Source organism: Elgaria multicarinata, chromosome 14 (assembly GCF_023053635.1).
Source record: "Elgaria multicarinata webbii isolate HBS135686 ecotype San Diego chromosome 14, rElgMul1.1.pri, whole genome shotgun sequence".
Classification (NCBI taxonomy): domain Eukaryota; kingdom Metazoa; phylum Chordata; class Lepidosauria; order Squamata; family Anguidae; genus Elgaria; species Elgaria multicarinata.
Window position 1 is genome coordinate 1,207,606 of NC_086184.1, and position 12,776 is coordinate 1,220,381.

The window sequence follows — 12,776 nt, forward strand, 5'->3', positions numbered from 1 at the left end:
CATGAAAAGCCAATGCCAGGGCCAGTTTAATGCAAAAGAGGGCTGGGCCGGCCCCAATCCCTTCCCAGGTGCTGCTGCCTCCTCTCTTCTCTTCCACTTCACAGCCACCGCGGGAACGGGAGCGCAGAGCCGGCTCACACGTAAGGCAAAGGCAGAAGAAGGTGCTCCGAAGGATGAGGCCGGGCTCTGCTACGTGGGGGTGGAGACAAACCCCGCCGGGCCTTGGCCCAACGTGTGGCCGAACACAGAGGTCTCCAGAGGCTTGAAGCCCAAATTGTCCAAGGGGATGCCGAAGGCTGCCAGTTTGGCCTCGTACGTCCGCAGCAAGTCGTTGTGAGCCTGCAAGGGGAGGGAGAGAATGTGAGGGTGCAGGTGGAGGGGCGGGACGGGGCGCCCCGTATTGCAATGCTACTGCCCAACGCCCGCCGTGCCCCCACGCTGGGAGGGGCTGCCCAGGACGGTGGCTGCTCCATTCGTCTCTCCTCAAAAGCATGCAAGAGAGCAGGAAAAGGGCAACTAACATGACCGCAGGCTGGGGCCCCGCAGGGAACCAATGCTTAAGACAGCTGGGACTCTTTGGCTTAGAAGCATGTGGCGGGATACGATACAGGGATTCAAATCTGTGAGGTGGAGGGTGGATCGTGGGACACTGGCCTAGGAAATGGGCCTGAGCAAGGCCAGAGGCAGTGCTTCTGCATGCTGTATGTACATAGTTAACCTATGGAACTCAGTGCCACGGGAGATTGTGACGGCTGAGAAGATAAAGGACTTTGACGAGAGCATTACGAAATCCCAAGTGTCCTGAGCATAGGAGCTAGGGGAACCCTTTCCTTCCTTAGCCAAGAGTGGAGCGAGCAGCGACTCACCCTCCGCTCCAGCACACACAAGAGGGTCCTCTGGGGCACAGCTCTTACCTTGCACACTCTGGCCAGCTCATACTGCAAGTCCTTGATGGCATTGTTTTTGGAGTCAAGCACATCCTGTGAGGGAAGATCACCTGCACGTTAAAATTACGGAGTGGGAAGGAACGAGCCCAGCAGGCTTCTGGGGTGGTGGTGGTGGTCTCTGACCATCCCTTTATGAGCCAGTGCTGGCCTAGGCAAGGGAGGGGGAGTCACCTCCTCCAGCACAGCCTGGTATTTGCCTCTTTCCCGTCCCCAAACTCGGCACACTGAATAAATGCAGCGGAACACCCTAGCGGCCTCTCGCTGGCTTCTAAGATTTCACTAGGGACTGCCCACATATTTTCAAGTTCTTTCTGGAGCAGTGAAGGCTAGAAGCCTTTAAAATGAATGAAATGCAACCTGGCATTATGCAGGACGTTGCATTCTGAATCAAATGGCAAATTCCGTACTTGTACTCCCTGCTTGGTCCAGGATCCAGGGCAAAGCAAAGCGTACAGCAACAGGGAATTATGAGCCTCTTCTAGACATCCTTCCTCTCTCCTTCCAAGGAGAACCGGGATCCAGGACCACTTGCTCCTCGTGACTCCAGTCAAGGCTTGCCAAAGCTCACCTGGGCTCCGCTGGGGCCCCCACCAATACCAGGAGAGGCAAGCTGTGTCCTGGAGTTCCTGCTGCGAGACCATTTTTGCCCCGCTTGGTCCAGGATCCAGGGCTAACATCAGCCCAAAGTGACGTGCTGGACGTTCCCTGGGGCTGCGTCTCCTGCACAAGCAGCAGCTGAACGCAGGAATGTGCGAAGCAGCTGAGGGAGGGAGGGAGGGAGGGAGGGAGGGAGGGCCGGCCTCTGGGCAGCATCTGTTGGGCAGCATCTCCAGTTACTGGCGCCACCAGTGCTTGGAACGCGCAAGTTGCTCACCCCCATTCCCAGACGGCTCGAGTCACCGGAGACATTTATTTCCATCCCGTCAGGAGCACCACTGACCGGCCAGGAGAGGCAGCCCAAGGAGGGAGGCGGCCACATAAGCTACGTTTGTTTGCCTCTCGGGGGCTGCCCTTGAACCCAAGGACTGGCACAGTGGGGAGGATGCCGGGCAGTGCGTGTGTGCGCGTGCACAGGGGAGGTGTCCTGGAAGCACGGAACGTGAGGGATGCTCTGGTATCCCTGGTCCCCTGGCTGGCCAGGGGCATGTTTTGGAAGCACAGGGAGCACTGCTCCATGCCTCAGCCGTTAGGAAATGGAGGCTGAGCAAGGAGACAGGACAGCAGGGGAATCAGCAATGGGAGAAACCCCCGGGCAGATGAAGATGGAGACTTGGCATGCAGCTACTGGTCCTGAGGCTCTCGGGCAGTTAGAAGATTCGGACAGTCCCAGGTGACGTCAGGCAGAGGAGGCAGCTTGGAGCGCTCCCCCTCCATGGGAGAGTGGGAGCAGAGCAGGAAGCACAGTCTTGGCAACACAGCAACGAGGGCACTTGGCCGCTTCAGTTCTCACCGAGGCATGCATGGGTAGCTTCACCTCAGCAGCAAAAAGGAGCCAGCCTGGTTCGTTTTTGCCCAGCGATTTTTTTAAATTGAAGGCCTGTATAAAAGATGTATTTCGTAAGTAATCCCCCTGGGGGTCGGGCACGGTACCTCCAGCTTGCGGGTGACCACGGTGAGGGCGCTGGGATCCAGGTTGGAGGCAGCGAGCACCTCGTTGAGCTGCACCTCCTTCTTCTCCAGGATGCTGGAGAGACCCAGCAGCTTCCGCTCCAGCAACAAGTTCTTGAAGCCGGTTTTCTGCTGCACCTCGTTAATGGCTTTGGTGAATTTCTCGTACAGCTCATCTCGCTCTTCCTGCACCTGGTAAAGACAACCACCAAACTCCGGGTCATCGAGAGCACTGCTCCAAGCCTCAGCACTGACGGGGTGGTAAAGGCAGCTCCAGCACCGGACGTCTGGTGAATGACTACGGGGTGTGTGCACGCTGGTGGCGGCGGTGGGAGGTTTGCTTGTCCAGTTCAAACGCTCTGGGGAGGTAAGCAAAATGCAAAGGGGGAGGACCCCCACGCGGTGGAGGAGCCCCTGCTTGGCACGCAGAAGGCCCCAGGTGCAATCCTGGCATCTCCAGGTAGGGCTGGGAAAGACCTTCGACCTCAAACCCTGGAGAGCTGTTGCTGCCAGTCAGTGTCAGCAATACTGGGCCTGATGGATCAATGGGCTGATTTAAAGAATAAGGCATCTCCTTACGCTCCAACAGCCAATGCAAACAGAAGAGCTACTCTATAACGACAAAACAAATTAAAATATGAACCACCAGCCCCCTCGGCCGACACAAGCACCAAGCCAAATTAAAATGTTTTGCAATCGTTCCCAAAGATGCCAATGTTTGGGCTTTGTGGAATCCCCACGGGAGGGCCCTGCAGAGCTCGGAGGCAGCGGCTCAGGACAGGAGAGAGGGTGGTGGAGGAAAGTGAGGAGGCACCATGCAGCGCTTGCGGTGTTCAGGCTAACATCAGCCCAAACCGTCCCCCTTGATATGCGCCTGGGAAAATGTCAGGGAGCCCAACGCAGATGTTCACGCACGGCCACGCGGTGATCCCTGTCAGGAAGAGGCAGCCCCAGGCGGCAGCTCTGGAGCAGTCCTCATCCGCAGCACGCAGACTCTGGCTCTTCTCAGGAGCCGGAGAGCTGCAGCAACCCTGGCCCAGAAAGGGGCCACCCAGCAACGCAGGCAGTGGAGAAAGGCCTCCGGAGCTGGGCCGCAGAATGCCTCCGGGGACAGAAAAGGGCTCCTGTTTTCACCGATGCAGCTGGCAGGAGCAGGGCCTGGCAGCAGCAGGGAAAGAGGCAGCCTGACCTGCTGCTAGTGAGTAAGGGAGCCCCTCATTAACACACAGCCACTACAGCCAGTTTCCCTAGGCTGCTTTCTTCATGACAAGCGGCTAACGAGGTCTCTAAATGAGGCTGAATTGCCAATGAGGCTCCTGCCTCAATGAGCCATGCTGGGGGGAACGTTCCCTTCGCTGGCTCGCTGGGGCTCACCCCACAGCCCCCCTGCAGAGGGGAGAAGAACTGTTCCGCCTCCGGTGCAGCATCCCTTCCTTCCGTTGGGTCACAGCAGCAACTGCCACTGGGGAGACATTCTACTGGCAGCTCAGTCAGGCCCAAAGTCCAGCTTCTCCAGCAATCCGAGCGGAAAACACCCTGGGATTGGCTGGGGCCTGGACACTCTGGGCAGCCTTATTCCCAATCCTTCCTGCACCACTGCAGAGATTTGCAGAGTTCAAGTCAGAGACAAAAGGGATGCCGGAAGCTGTTGGGGCGTCCCAGACAGCCCCAGCTCAGGCTTACAACTCCCCCCTCACCAAATACCTGGGGGGGGGCAGCACTGTCATGGGGCTGCACTGGATATCCGCAGAAAATGGGCCTGTGCCTGGCAGTTCCCTGCCACCATGTCCCAGAACACAATGCAACACACCCAAATTTCCCGCCCCATCTCCTGTGACACTGAGATCCATTGGAGCATAAGTCAGCTTTCCCAACCTGGTGCCCTCCAGATGCTTTGGACTTCATCTCCCATGAGCCCCAGCCAGCATGGTCCATTGTCAGGAATAATAATAATAATAATAATAATAATAATAATAATAATAATAATAATTTGTTACCCGCCTCCCCCTCTGGATCGAGGCGGGGTACAACACAAATAAAAACCCCATAAAATACATACAACTAATTCAAACGTTTTAAACCAGTGCATCACTAAAGGCAGCACACCATTAAAAAATGCATCTTAAAATTCAACTGGGGAGGCCTGCCGGAAGAGATCAGTCTTTATGGCTTTCTTAAATTCCGGAAAACTGCTAAGTTGACGAATCTCTCCTGGCAAAGCCGTTCCACAAACTGGGAGCGGCAGAAGAAAAGGTCCTGTGGGTGATAGTTGTCAGCCTTGTTTTTGTTGGCTGGAGTAAATTCTTCCCAGGGGACCTGAGTGTGCGGGGCGGATTGTACAGGAGAAGGCGACCCTGCAGGTAGCCTGGACCCCAAACCACGTAGGGCTTTAAAGGTGAAAACCAACACTTTATACTTCGCCCGGAAACTAATCGGCAGCCAGTGAAGAGATTTTAAGACTGGTGTGATGTGGTCACCCCTAGGTGTACCAGTGACCAGCCTGGCTGCCATATTTTGAACTAGTTGAAGTTTCCGGACTAGGCACAAAGGTAGCCCTGTGTAGAGCGCATTGCTTGGAACTGGGAGTCTAGACCATCTAGAGGGCATCAGGTGGGGAAACCCTGGTGTAAATACGGACTCTTGGCCTCACCTTGCTGAACCTCTGCTGCAGCACCTCGTGCTCCCATTGGAGTCCCTTGAGGTCCTTCTCGGTGACTTTCAGGCGGGCTCGTATGCTCTGGGGAGGGAAGAGAAGGGAAGGGAAGGGGTTAAAAGGAGGGCCGTTCCTGAGGCAGAGGAGCGTGTTTGGGTAAACAGGAAGGTACTGGAGAAACCTGGCGCCCTCCGGATGCGTTGGACTGCAATTCCCATCATTCCCAGGCAATGGCCATGCTGGCTGGGAGCTGCAGTCCAACACTTCTGGAGGGCGCCAGGTTGGGGAAGGCTGTGCTGCAGCAGCTTGCTCTGCTCCCCACGCCTCTGAGTTTCGCTTCAAATCCCTGGTCCTGTAAAACACGCACAAGTGCAGCGTTGATAAAAACAACTTAGTTCAGAGATTCTGCAACTGTGGTCTTTTGGATGCCAAGTGGAGATCTATTGAATCACCCAGCCCTGTTAAATAACTTGCGGCTTTTAGTCTGGCCCCCTCAGGTTAACATCTGCGTTTTCAATTACTTCTGGTTTCAACTCTGTTTTAACGTTATTTTGAACTACCTGGATAACTTGTGTTAGCCGGCTGCGATATAAATACAGTAAATAAATAGAAGAGCTCTCTGGTTGTGCAGAATGGTAGTAACAGTGGCAGTCCAAGTAACCCCAGGGCTTCAACCATTATTTTAAGAGGCTGATAAATACAAATGCTGGGCAACGGTTACAATGGAAGGTGTTGTAACACTTTGCCCATCAGGATAGAAGGTGACGTGAAATGCAGGTTACTACTAGAGTAGTTTATGGTAGAAAGGAAAGGATGCGGTGTGAACGTCGGCCGGTGCAGAGATGGGTCCGAGGCTGCCGCCCACAGCTAAGCAGCAGCCGGCCCCAATGAGCAGCCCAAAGCTCACTGCTCAGGCCACGCAGGAGGCGGCAACGTTGAGACCCCCGTGAGCGCTGAGCCCTGGGACTTACCGCCAGCATGGTCTTGTCTTTCTCGTAGTGGGCCAGCTTCTTCTGCAGCTCGGCCACCTCATCCCGGGCTCGCTGTAGTGGCTCCGCCAACCTTTTGTTCTGCAACATCACTTCGGCCATCTCCTTCTCGAGGTGGTCCTCCTTCTTCTTCATCTCCTCCATCTGCTCCTATTCTCCAGGGCAGAAGGAGCGTCTCAGTCCTCAGAAGCAGTCACCTGACGCCGTCCCACCTGACCCGGCTGTCTCCCTGGAACAGGTTCCCTCGCACGGGGGGGGGGGGGTGCTCCCTCCGCCCCAAGCCCAAATAAGTAACGGTCCTGATCTTCCCAACTGCACGCCCAGTCCTTCAACTGGCCAAGTGAAGTCAATGGAACCCCTTTCCAAGCGAGACACGAGAGGCAACAACAGGGCTAGCAAAGCAGCGGAACGGCCCATTTCTCCAGACAGGGAAAGGGGCAGGCAGCCTCCGTGACCACAAGGGTTGGGCCATCGTGGAAGGCAGAAGGGGAAGAACAGTTCCAGGACACAAAATATTTCCACAAGTGCAACCAGGGGGCAGCTCTTCAGCGACAGCGTCATTCAGCCAAAGCATAAACCAACCCCCAGTGCCCTCCAGCCCTCTGACCTCCAGCTACTTGACCACAGCAGCCTCGCTGGGGGAGGGTGCCATGAGATGCAGGCTTTTACCTTGAGGGTGTTGATGAGGGCCAGGTTGTTCAGGGTGACATCGTTGTAGTAGTTCTTGATGTCGCTGAAGGCCTTCTCGTGGTTCTTCATCAGTGTGTTGATCTGGCCGTTCTTCCTCTCCTCGATCTCGTGGATTTCAGTCTTCCTGCGCAGGTCCAACTCGTCCCGCAGCACACGCATCTTCTTCTCGTACTTGGCCTCGATCTCTGGGGGAGCAGCACCCGGGGCGGGCTGAGTGCTCCGCCAGGCAAGCAGGCAGCAAGGCTAAGGATGCCTCCGCCTGTGGCCTGTTGCTCTAGGCTGTGGGAAGAGAAGACGGAGCAGGGTGCCCACTGGCACCATGGAGAGGGCTGCCAGGTTCGCCCAAAGGCACGGGAGACGCTCACACCACCCACACACACACAGAAAGAGCTCTGCCGGAGTCGGAGGACGGGCTGGGGCAGCCTGGCATTCTACAAAGCTCCCCGCAAAGACAGAGTCAGGGCCTTCTCAGTGGCTGCACCAGCACTGCAGAACACACCTTGCCCTGTGAAGCTCGGGTGGCTCCCTCTCTGGCTGCCTTTAGCCAGTCGTTGAAGACGTTTTCATTCCGGCAGGCTTTTGCCTCACTAAATTCCTGATCTTTTATTTAAAGATTTATGTGTGTTCTCTGCCTTTGTTATATTTTTTATTGTATTGTAACTGAACGGGTTGTTTTAAGTGATTTTAAATTGTAAACCTCCCTGTGTAATGCAGTCACTAGAAGAGCAGGAGAGATGTTTCTTTTCCTAAGGCCGGCTAGCAAATAGACAGCACATTTCTATGACTACGTAATTCTCATCCCTGCAGCACCTTCAATTGGAGAAGGAGCTTACAGGTGTTGCTGTGTTCATCCTTACAACGCCTGGGGCAATTCAAACAAGCTCCCAGGTTATTCCTTTGAACGGATGCTGAACATTCGGAACACGGGTTGCTATGCAAGACGGGCCCTACCTATGCTATGCAAGACGGGCCCTACCTATGCTAGCCTCCACTGCCGACCAAGCTGATACCCAATAACTACGACCACCTTCACTCACTCACACATGCACACACACGCAGCATGCAAGAGGCCCAGGGGATGAGCCTCACTCACCGGGCTTACAAATATTCACACGCACGCTTCCCAGACTTGTGGAATTGGGCCCCAGGGTCCTCGCTCCCACATCGCTGGCTCTGTGTGCGAAGGGCACCGAAGGGAAGAAGGGGCACGGGGGCCTGCTGAGCCCGGGACACAAAAGGGACGTGGCTCCTGGAGCTCCCGGAGGCAAATCCAGCACTGACCTCTCACTTGCCTCTCAAAGTCATTGCGCAGCCGTGTCATATCCTCTTGTTGTTTCTGCCAAGGTGACGAGGCTGGTTAGGGCCCGATTTGGCAAACGCAAAGGGCCGCCCCCGCCCCCTCCCAAGCTCAGAAGCACAGCGAAGGCCGCCTGGCTCTGGGGGAACAGCTGAGGCTCGGGGTGCCCCCCCACCCCAGACCGGGCCCAGCCCAGCAGCGTTCCGGACATACCAGCCGGAGGTTCTTCACCACCATCTCGTTGGCGAGCTCCTGCTCTTTCAGATCCACCTTCAGAGTGCGCATGTCCTTCCGCATCTCCATTTCCTGGGACCGGTGGTCCTTCTGGGCCAGCTTCATCGAGACGGTCCCCTCCGCCTTCAGCTCGGTGAGGTTGTTCTGGTGCTCATAGAGCAGGTGCTTCACTTTCTGCTTGTACACCTGAGGCAAACGGGAGACCAGAGAGAAGTTACTCCCCATCTGCAGGGATACCTTGCCAGAAGCCAACTTTAAAACCACTTCACTGGCTGCCACTTAGTTTCCGGGCGAAGCATAAAGTGTTGGTTATTACCTTTAAACCCCTACATGATTTGGGCCCAGGTTACCTGCGGGATCGCCTCCTCCTGTACAATCCGCCCCCTTCCCCCCGCACACTCGGGTCCTCTGGGAAGAATTTCCTTCGGCCAGCTAAAACTAGATTCTAGTTTTAGATTCTAGATTCTCTTCTGCCACTCCCAGACTGTGGAACGGCCTGCCAGAGGAGACTCGTCGGCTTAATACTCTCTCTGAGTTTAAGACAGCTGTAAAGACTGATCCCTTCCAGCAGGCCTACCCAGTCGAGTTTTAAGATGTCTGGCTGTTATTTTAATAATGTATTAGTTTTATATGTTTTAATCAGTTTTATGTATTTTATAATATTTTTGTATTTTGTGTTGATCCCCGCCTTGATCCAGAGGGAGAGGTGAGTAAGAAATAAATAAATAAATTATTAATTATTATTATTATTATTTAGCTGAGAGTGGCTCTGTGCTATTCAGGAGACGGCGGGGGAGGGAAAAGGAGGCAGCCAAGCCCAGAGAGTCCTCACCTTGATCTCTATCTGGTGACGCTCTTCGGCCTCCTCCATCTCACGGTCCTTGTTGCGAAGCTCCGCCTTCTTCTCATCCAGCTGCCGCCGAGTGATCTCCCAGAAGGTGTGGATCTTGTCCCGCTCCAGCTGGAAGTAGTTGCGTTCTTCCCGCTCACGGTCCAGTTCCTCCCGAATGCGCCCAATGTGGTCCTCCAGCTGCAGGGCCAAGAAGAGGGTCAGTCGACAGCAGGGCTGGAGCCGGGTGGGCAGACAGGGAACCCAGCATCGCTGCCACTTGGTGCTGTGCTTTTCTGAGATGAAGAATTCAGAGGCTGGCCGTGGCAAGGCCTGGGTCTGCCACCAAGATGGGTGCAACACTTACATCTGGAAACAAAGCCCTATGAAGAGAGACTGAAAGAACTGGGCATGTTTAGCCTGGATAACAGAAGATTGAGGGGAGACATGGTAGCACTCTTCAAATACTTGAAAAGTTGTCACACAGAGGAGGGCCAGGATCTCTTCTCCATCACCCCAGAGTGCAGGACACGGAATAACGGGCTCAAGTTACAGGAAGCCAGATTCCAGCTGGACATCAGGAAAAAATTCCTGACTGTTAGAGCAGTACAACAATGGAACCGGTTATCTAGGGAGCTGGAATCTGGCTTCCTGTAACTTGAGCCCGTTATTCCGTGTCCTGCACTCTGGGAGGATCGAGAAGAGATCCTGGCCCTCCTCTGTGTGACAACCTTTTAAGTCTTTGAAGAGTGCTCTCATGTCTCCCCTCAATCTTCTCATCTCCAGGCTAAACATGCCCAGTTCTTTCAGTCTCTCTTCATAGGGTTCTCTTCATAGAGCATAGGGAAGGAAGGACCCAGACAATCCTGGGCTTCTCTCAACACTGCCCTCCTATACTTTTTGTATCCTTGGTGCAGTGGGATATCTGGAGTGTCCCAGAAATAGGGGAGAGCAGCCATCAAAGCCCACTGAGCGACTGGGTGGCCCATACTGGTCTTGCTTCCAGCCCCATCTCAGCCGGGAAGCTCAGAGACAATCAGCGAAGGCCGAAGCATCCCAGAAATCATCCCCCACAGTTCCCAGGATAAGAAACATCCTAAATAACCTCCAGGAGATCTGTAGGCATCGATCTACCTAAACATTTCTGGCTAAACCTTCCTGCTACCTTGCTGCTTTTGAGAATGCAGCCTCTCAGTTGTCCTGGCACAATGCTCCAGCCCCACCTGACCCCTGCTCACCTGCTCTTTCGACATGCTCTCCGGGGGGACAGCATCCACCACTGGCGAACCTTTCGCACCTTTGCCCTTTTTGCTGCTGCCGCCAGCTTTCTTCTCGCCTTTCTTTTTGGGTGCCTGGAAAAGGGGGGGGGGAGAGGGGAGCGGAGAGAAGGGGAGAAAAACACCCGTGTTGTGCTGAGTGCAAGAAGTGGAAGGAAGGAGGCTGTCGGGAGCCGTGCCGGGAAATCCCCCTGCCCTGATGCTGGCGATCCTGCACCTTCATCCCTAGGGTGACCCTAGGAAAAGGAGGACAGGGCTCCTGTGTCTTTAACAGTTGCATCAACAAGGGAATTTCAGCAGGTGTCATTTGTATAAATGGAGAAGCTGATGAAATGCTGCCTTCATCACAACAGTTAAAGGTGCAGGAGCTATACTAGAGTGACCAGATTTAAAAGAGGGCAGGGCTCCTGCAGCTTTAACTGTTGTGATGAAGAGGGAATTTCACCAGGTTCCCCATATATACCAATGACATTTGCTGAAATTCCCTTTTCAATACAAGTGTTAAAGACACAGGAGCCCTGTCCTCCTTTCCATAGGGCCACCCTATTCATCCCTGGACAGCAACAACGACCAGTGCCTTTGGGCAGCTGGCTGGCCCCGGTAGGGAAGGTGCCAGGAGGCCCCTGCAGATTGGGAAAGGTTGGGGGGTGGGGGACCCTTGCAGGGAGATGCCAGGGCGTAGCGGGCATGGAGGCTTAGCAGGGCTCAGGCCTAGCCTGGGAAAACGAGAATAATAAAGGAAAGAGTGTCCCCGAGCATGTGCAGAGTGCATCCCCCCACTTCTGCAGGCAGGAGCCCCAGCATGGCTGTGGAAGTGGAGCCCGGGCACAGCGGAGCTGCAGGCGTGGAGCAGGGCTCAAGCCTGGCACGTGCGGAAGGAGAATAATGCAGGACAGAGTGCCGCCGAGCATGTGCAGAGTGCGCGTTCGCTCTGAGCGCGCCCAGCCCCAGTTGGGATTCAGATTCGAGGAGAGGAGGCTCCTGGCAGGATGGGGGCCGGGCAGGCGGCCGGCAGCCCCCCCACTTTTCCCCCGCCCCACTTCTTCCCCCCACAACTCACCATGGTACCAACAGAGGCGCCCCTTCGGCTGCCCAGGCCCGGAGTTGCCGCGTCGCCCAGCAACCGCCGCCAAATCTCGCGAGAGGTCTGGGTCCACCGGGCCCGCCCCTGGCAACGAGCCCCAGCCCTAGCAACCAGGAGGGAGGGGGAGTTTTCACTCATTTGCCTCTGCCGTCATCATCATCATCATCATCATCATCAACAACATCTTCATCGTTATGATTGATGTTGTTTTGTTGTTTCCATTCCCACCAACTTTATCCGTACTTGCGCGCTGCCTAACTTTATTTATTTGTGATATGTATATTCTGCTTCATATAATAAACTATCTTAGCGAGTTGCGTCCCCAGATACTAAAACAAACAAACACTGCTGAAATGCATACACAATACAATATTATATAAGAAAGTTTTACAACTTACAAAACGGAGTGCGTGGGTGTGGAACCACGAAAAGAAGGAAGGAAGGAAGTGTAGAAGGAGCAGAGATTTCAGATTCCTGTTAGGGTGCAGCACTGTACCCCCTTTCCCGGGAGTAAGCCCCATTGAACTCTGTGGGGCTTGCTTCCGAGTATTTATTTATTTATTTATTTATTACACTTATATATCGCCCCCACAGCCAGAGCTCTCTGGGCGGTTTACATAGGCTGACCATATTTTGGAAACCAAAAAGGAGGACAACATGGTTGGAGGCTGTGCCCACCATGTCCAGCCCCAGGGGCCATGACCAGGGCCAGGGGTACGTGCCCACCCAAACATGGCCTTGGAAAGCAGTATTTTAGGCAGTGCCTCCTTTAAAATGCTTTGAATGTGAAGTACGAAGCCATTGATATCCATGGTGCAAGGACTGTCCTCCCATTCCACTCCGCAACAAAACATATCCAAGACTTGCTTAATTACAAAAAGATGGACTAGGATAGGGTGAGCCTATGAAAAGGAGGACAGGGCTCCTGTATCTTTAACAGCTGTATTGAAAAGGAAAGTTCAGCAGGAGTCATTTGTATATATGGAGAACCTGGTGAAATTCCCTCTTCATCACCACAGTTAAAGCTGCAGGTGCCCTGCCCTCTTTTAAATCTGGTCACTCTAGTATAGCTCCTGCAGCTTTAACTGTGGTGATGAAGAGGGAATTTCACCAGGTTTTCCATATATACAAGTGACACCTGCTGAAATTCCCTTTTCTATGCAACTGT

General features: G+C 54.3%; 1 protein-coding gene across 1 annotated transcript; it reads right to left on the reverse strand.

Annotated features, from left to right (window-relative positions):
* Positions 1 to 3: 3 nt before the first annotated feature.
* On the reverse strand, positions 4 to 11,636 carry GAS8 (growth arrest specific 8). The gene is made up of 11 exons (XM_063140863.1): positions 11,585 to 11,636; positions 10,486 to 10,599; positions 9,251 to 9,448; positions 8,398 to 8,604; positions 8,169 to 8,223; positions 6,867 to 7,072; positions 6,180 to 6,347; positions 5,206 to 5,292; positions 2,538 to 2,747; positions 915 to 980; positions 4 to 339 (listed from the first exon to the last, which is right to left on the reverse strand). The coding sequence occupies exons 1-11, from the start codon at positions 11,585 to 11,587 to the stop codon at positions 190 to 192; spliced, it is 1,464 nt and encodes a 487-aa protein (XP_062996933.1). The 5' UTR covers positions 11,588 to 11,636; the 3' UTR covers positions 4 to 189.
* Between the last annotated feature and the right edge of the window lie 1,140 nt (positions 11,637 to 12,776).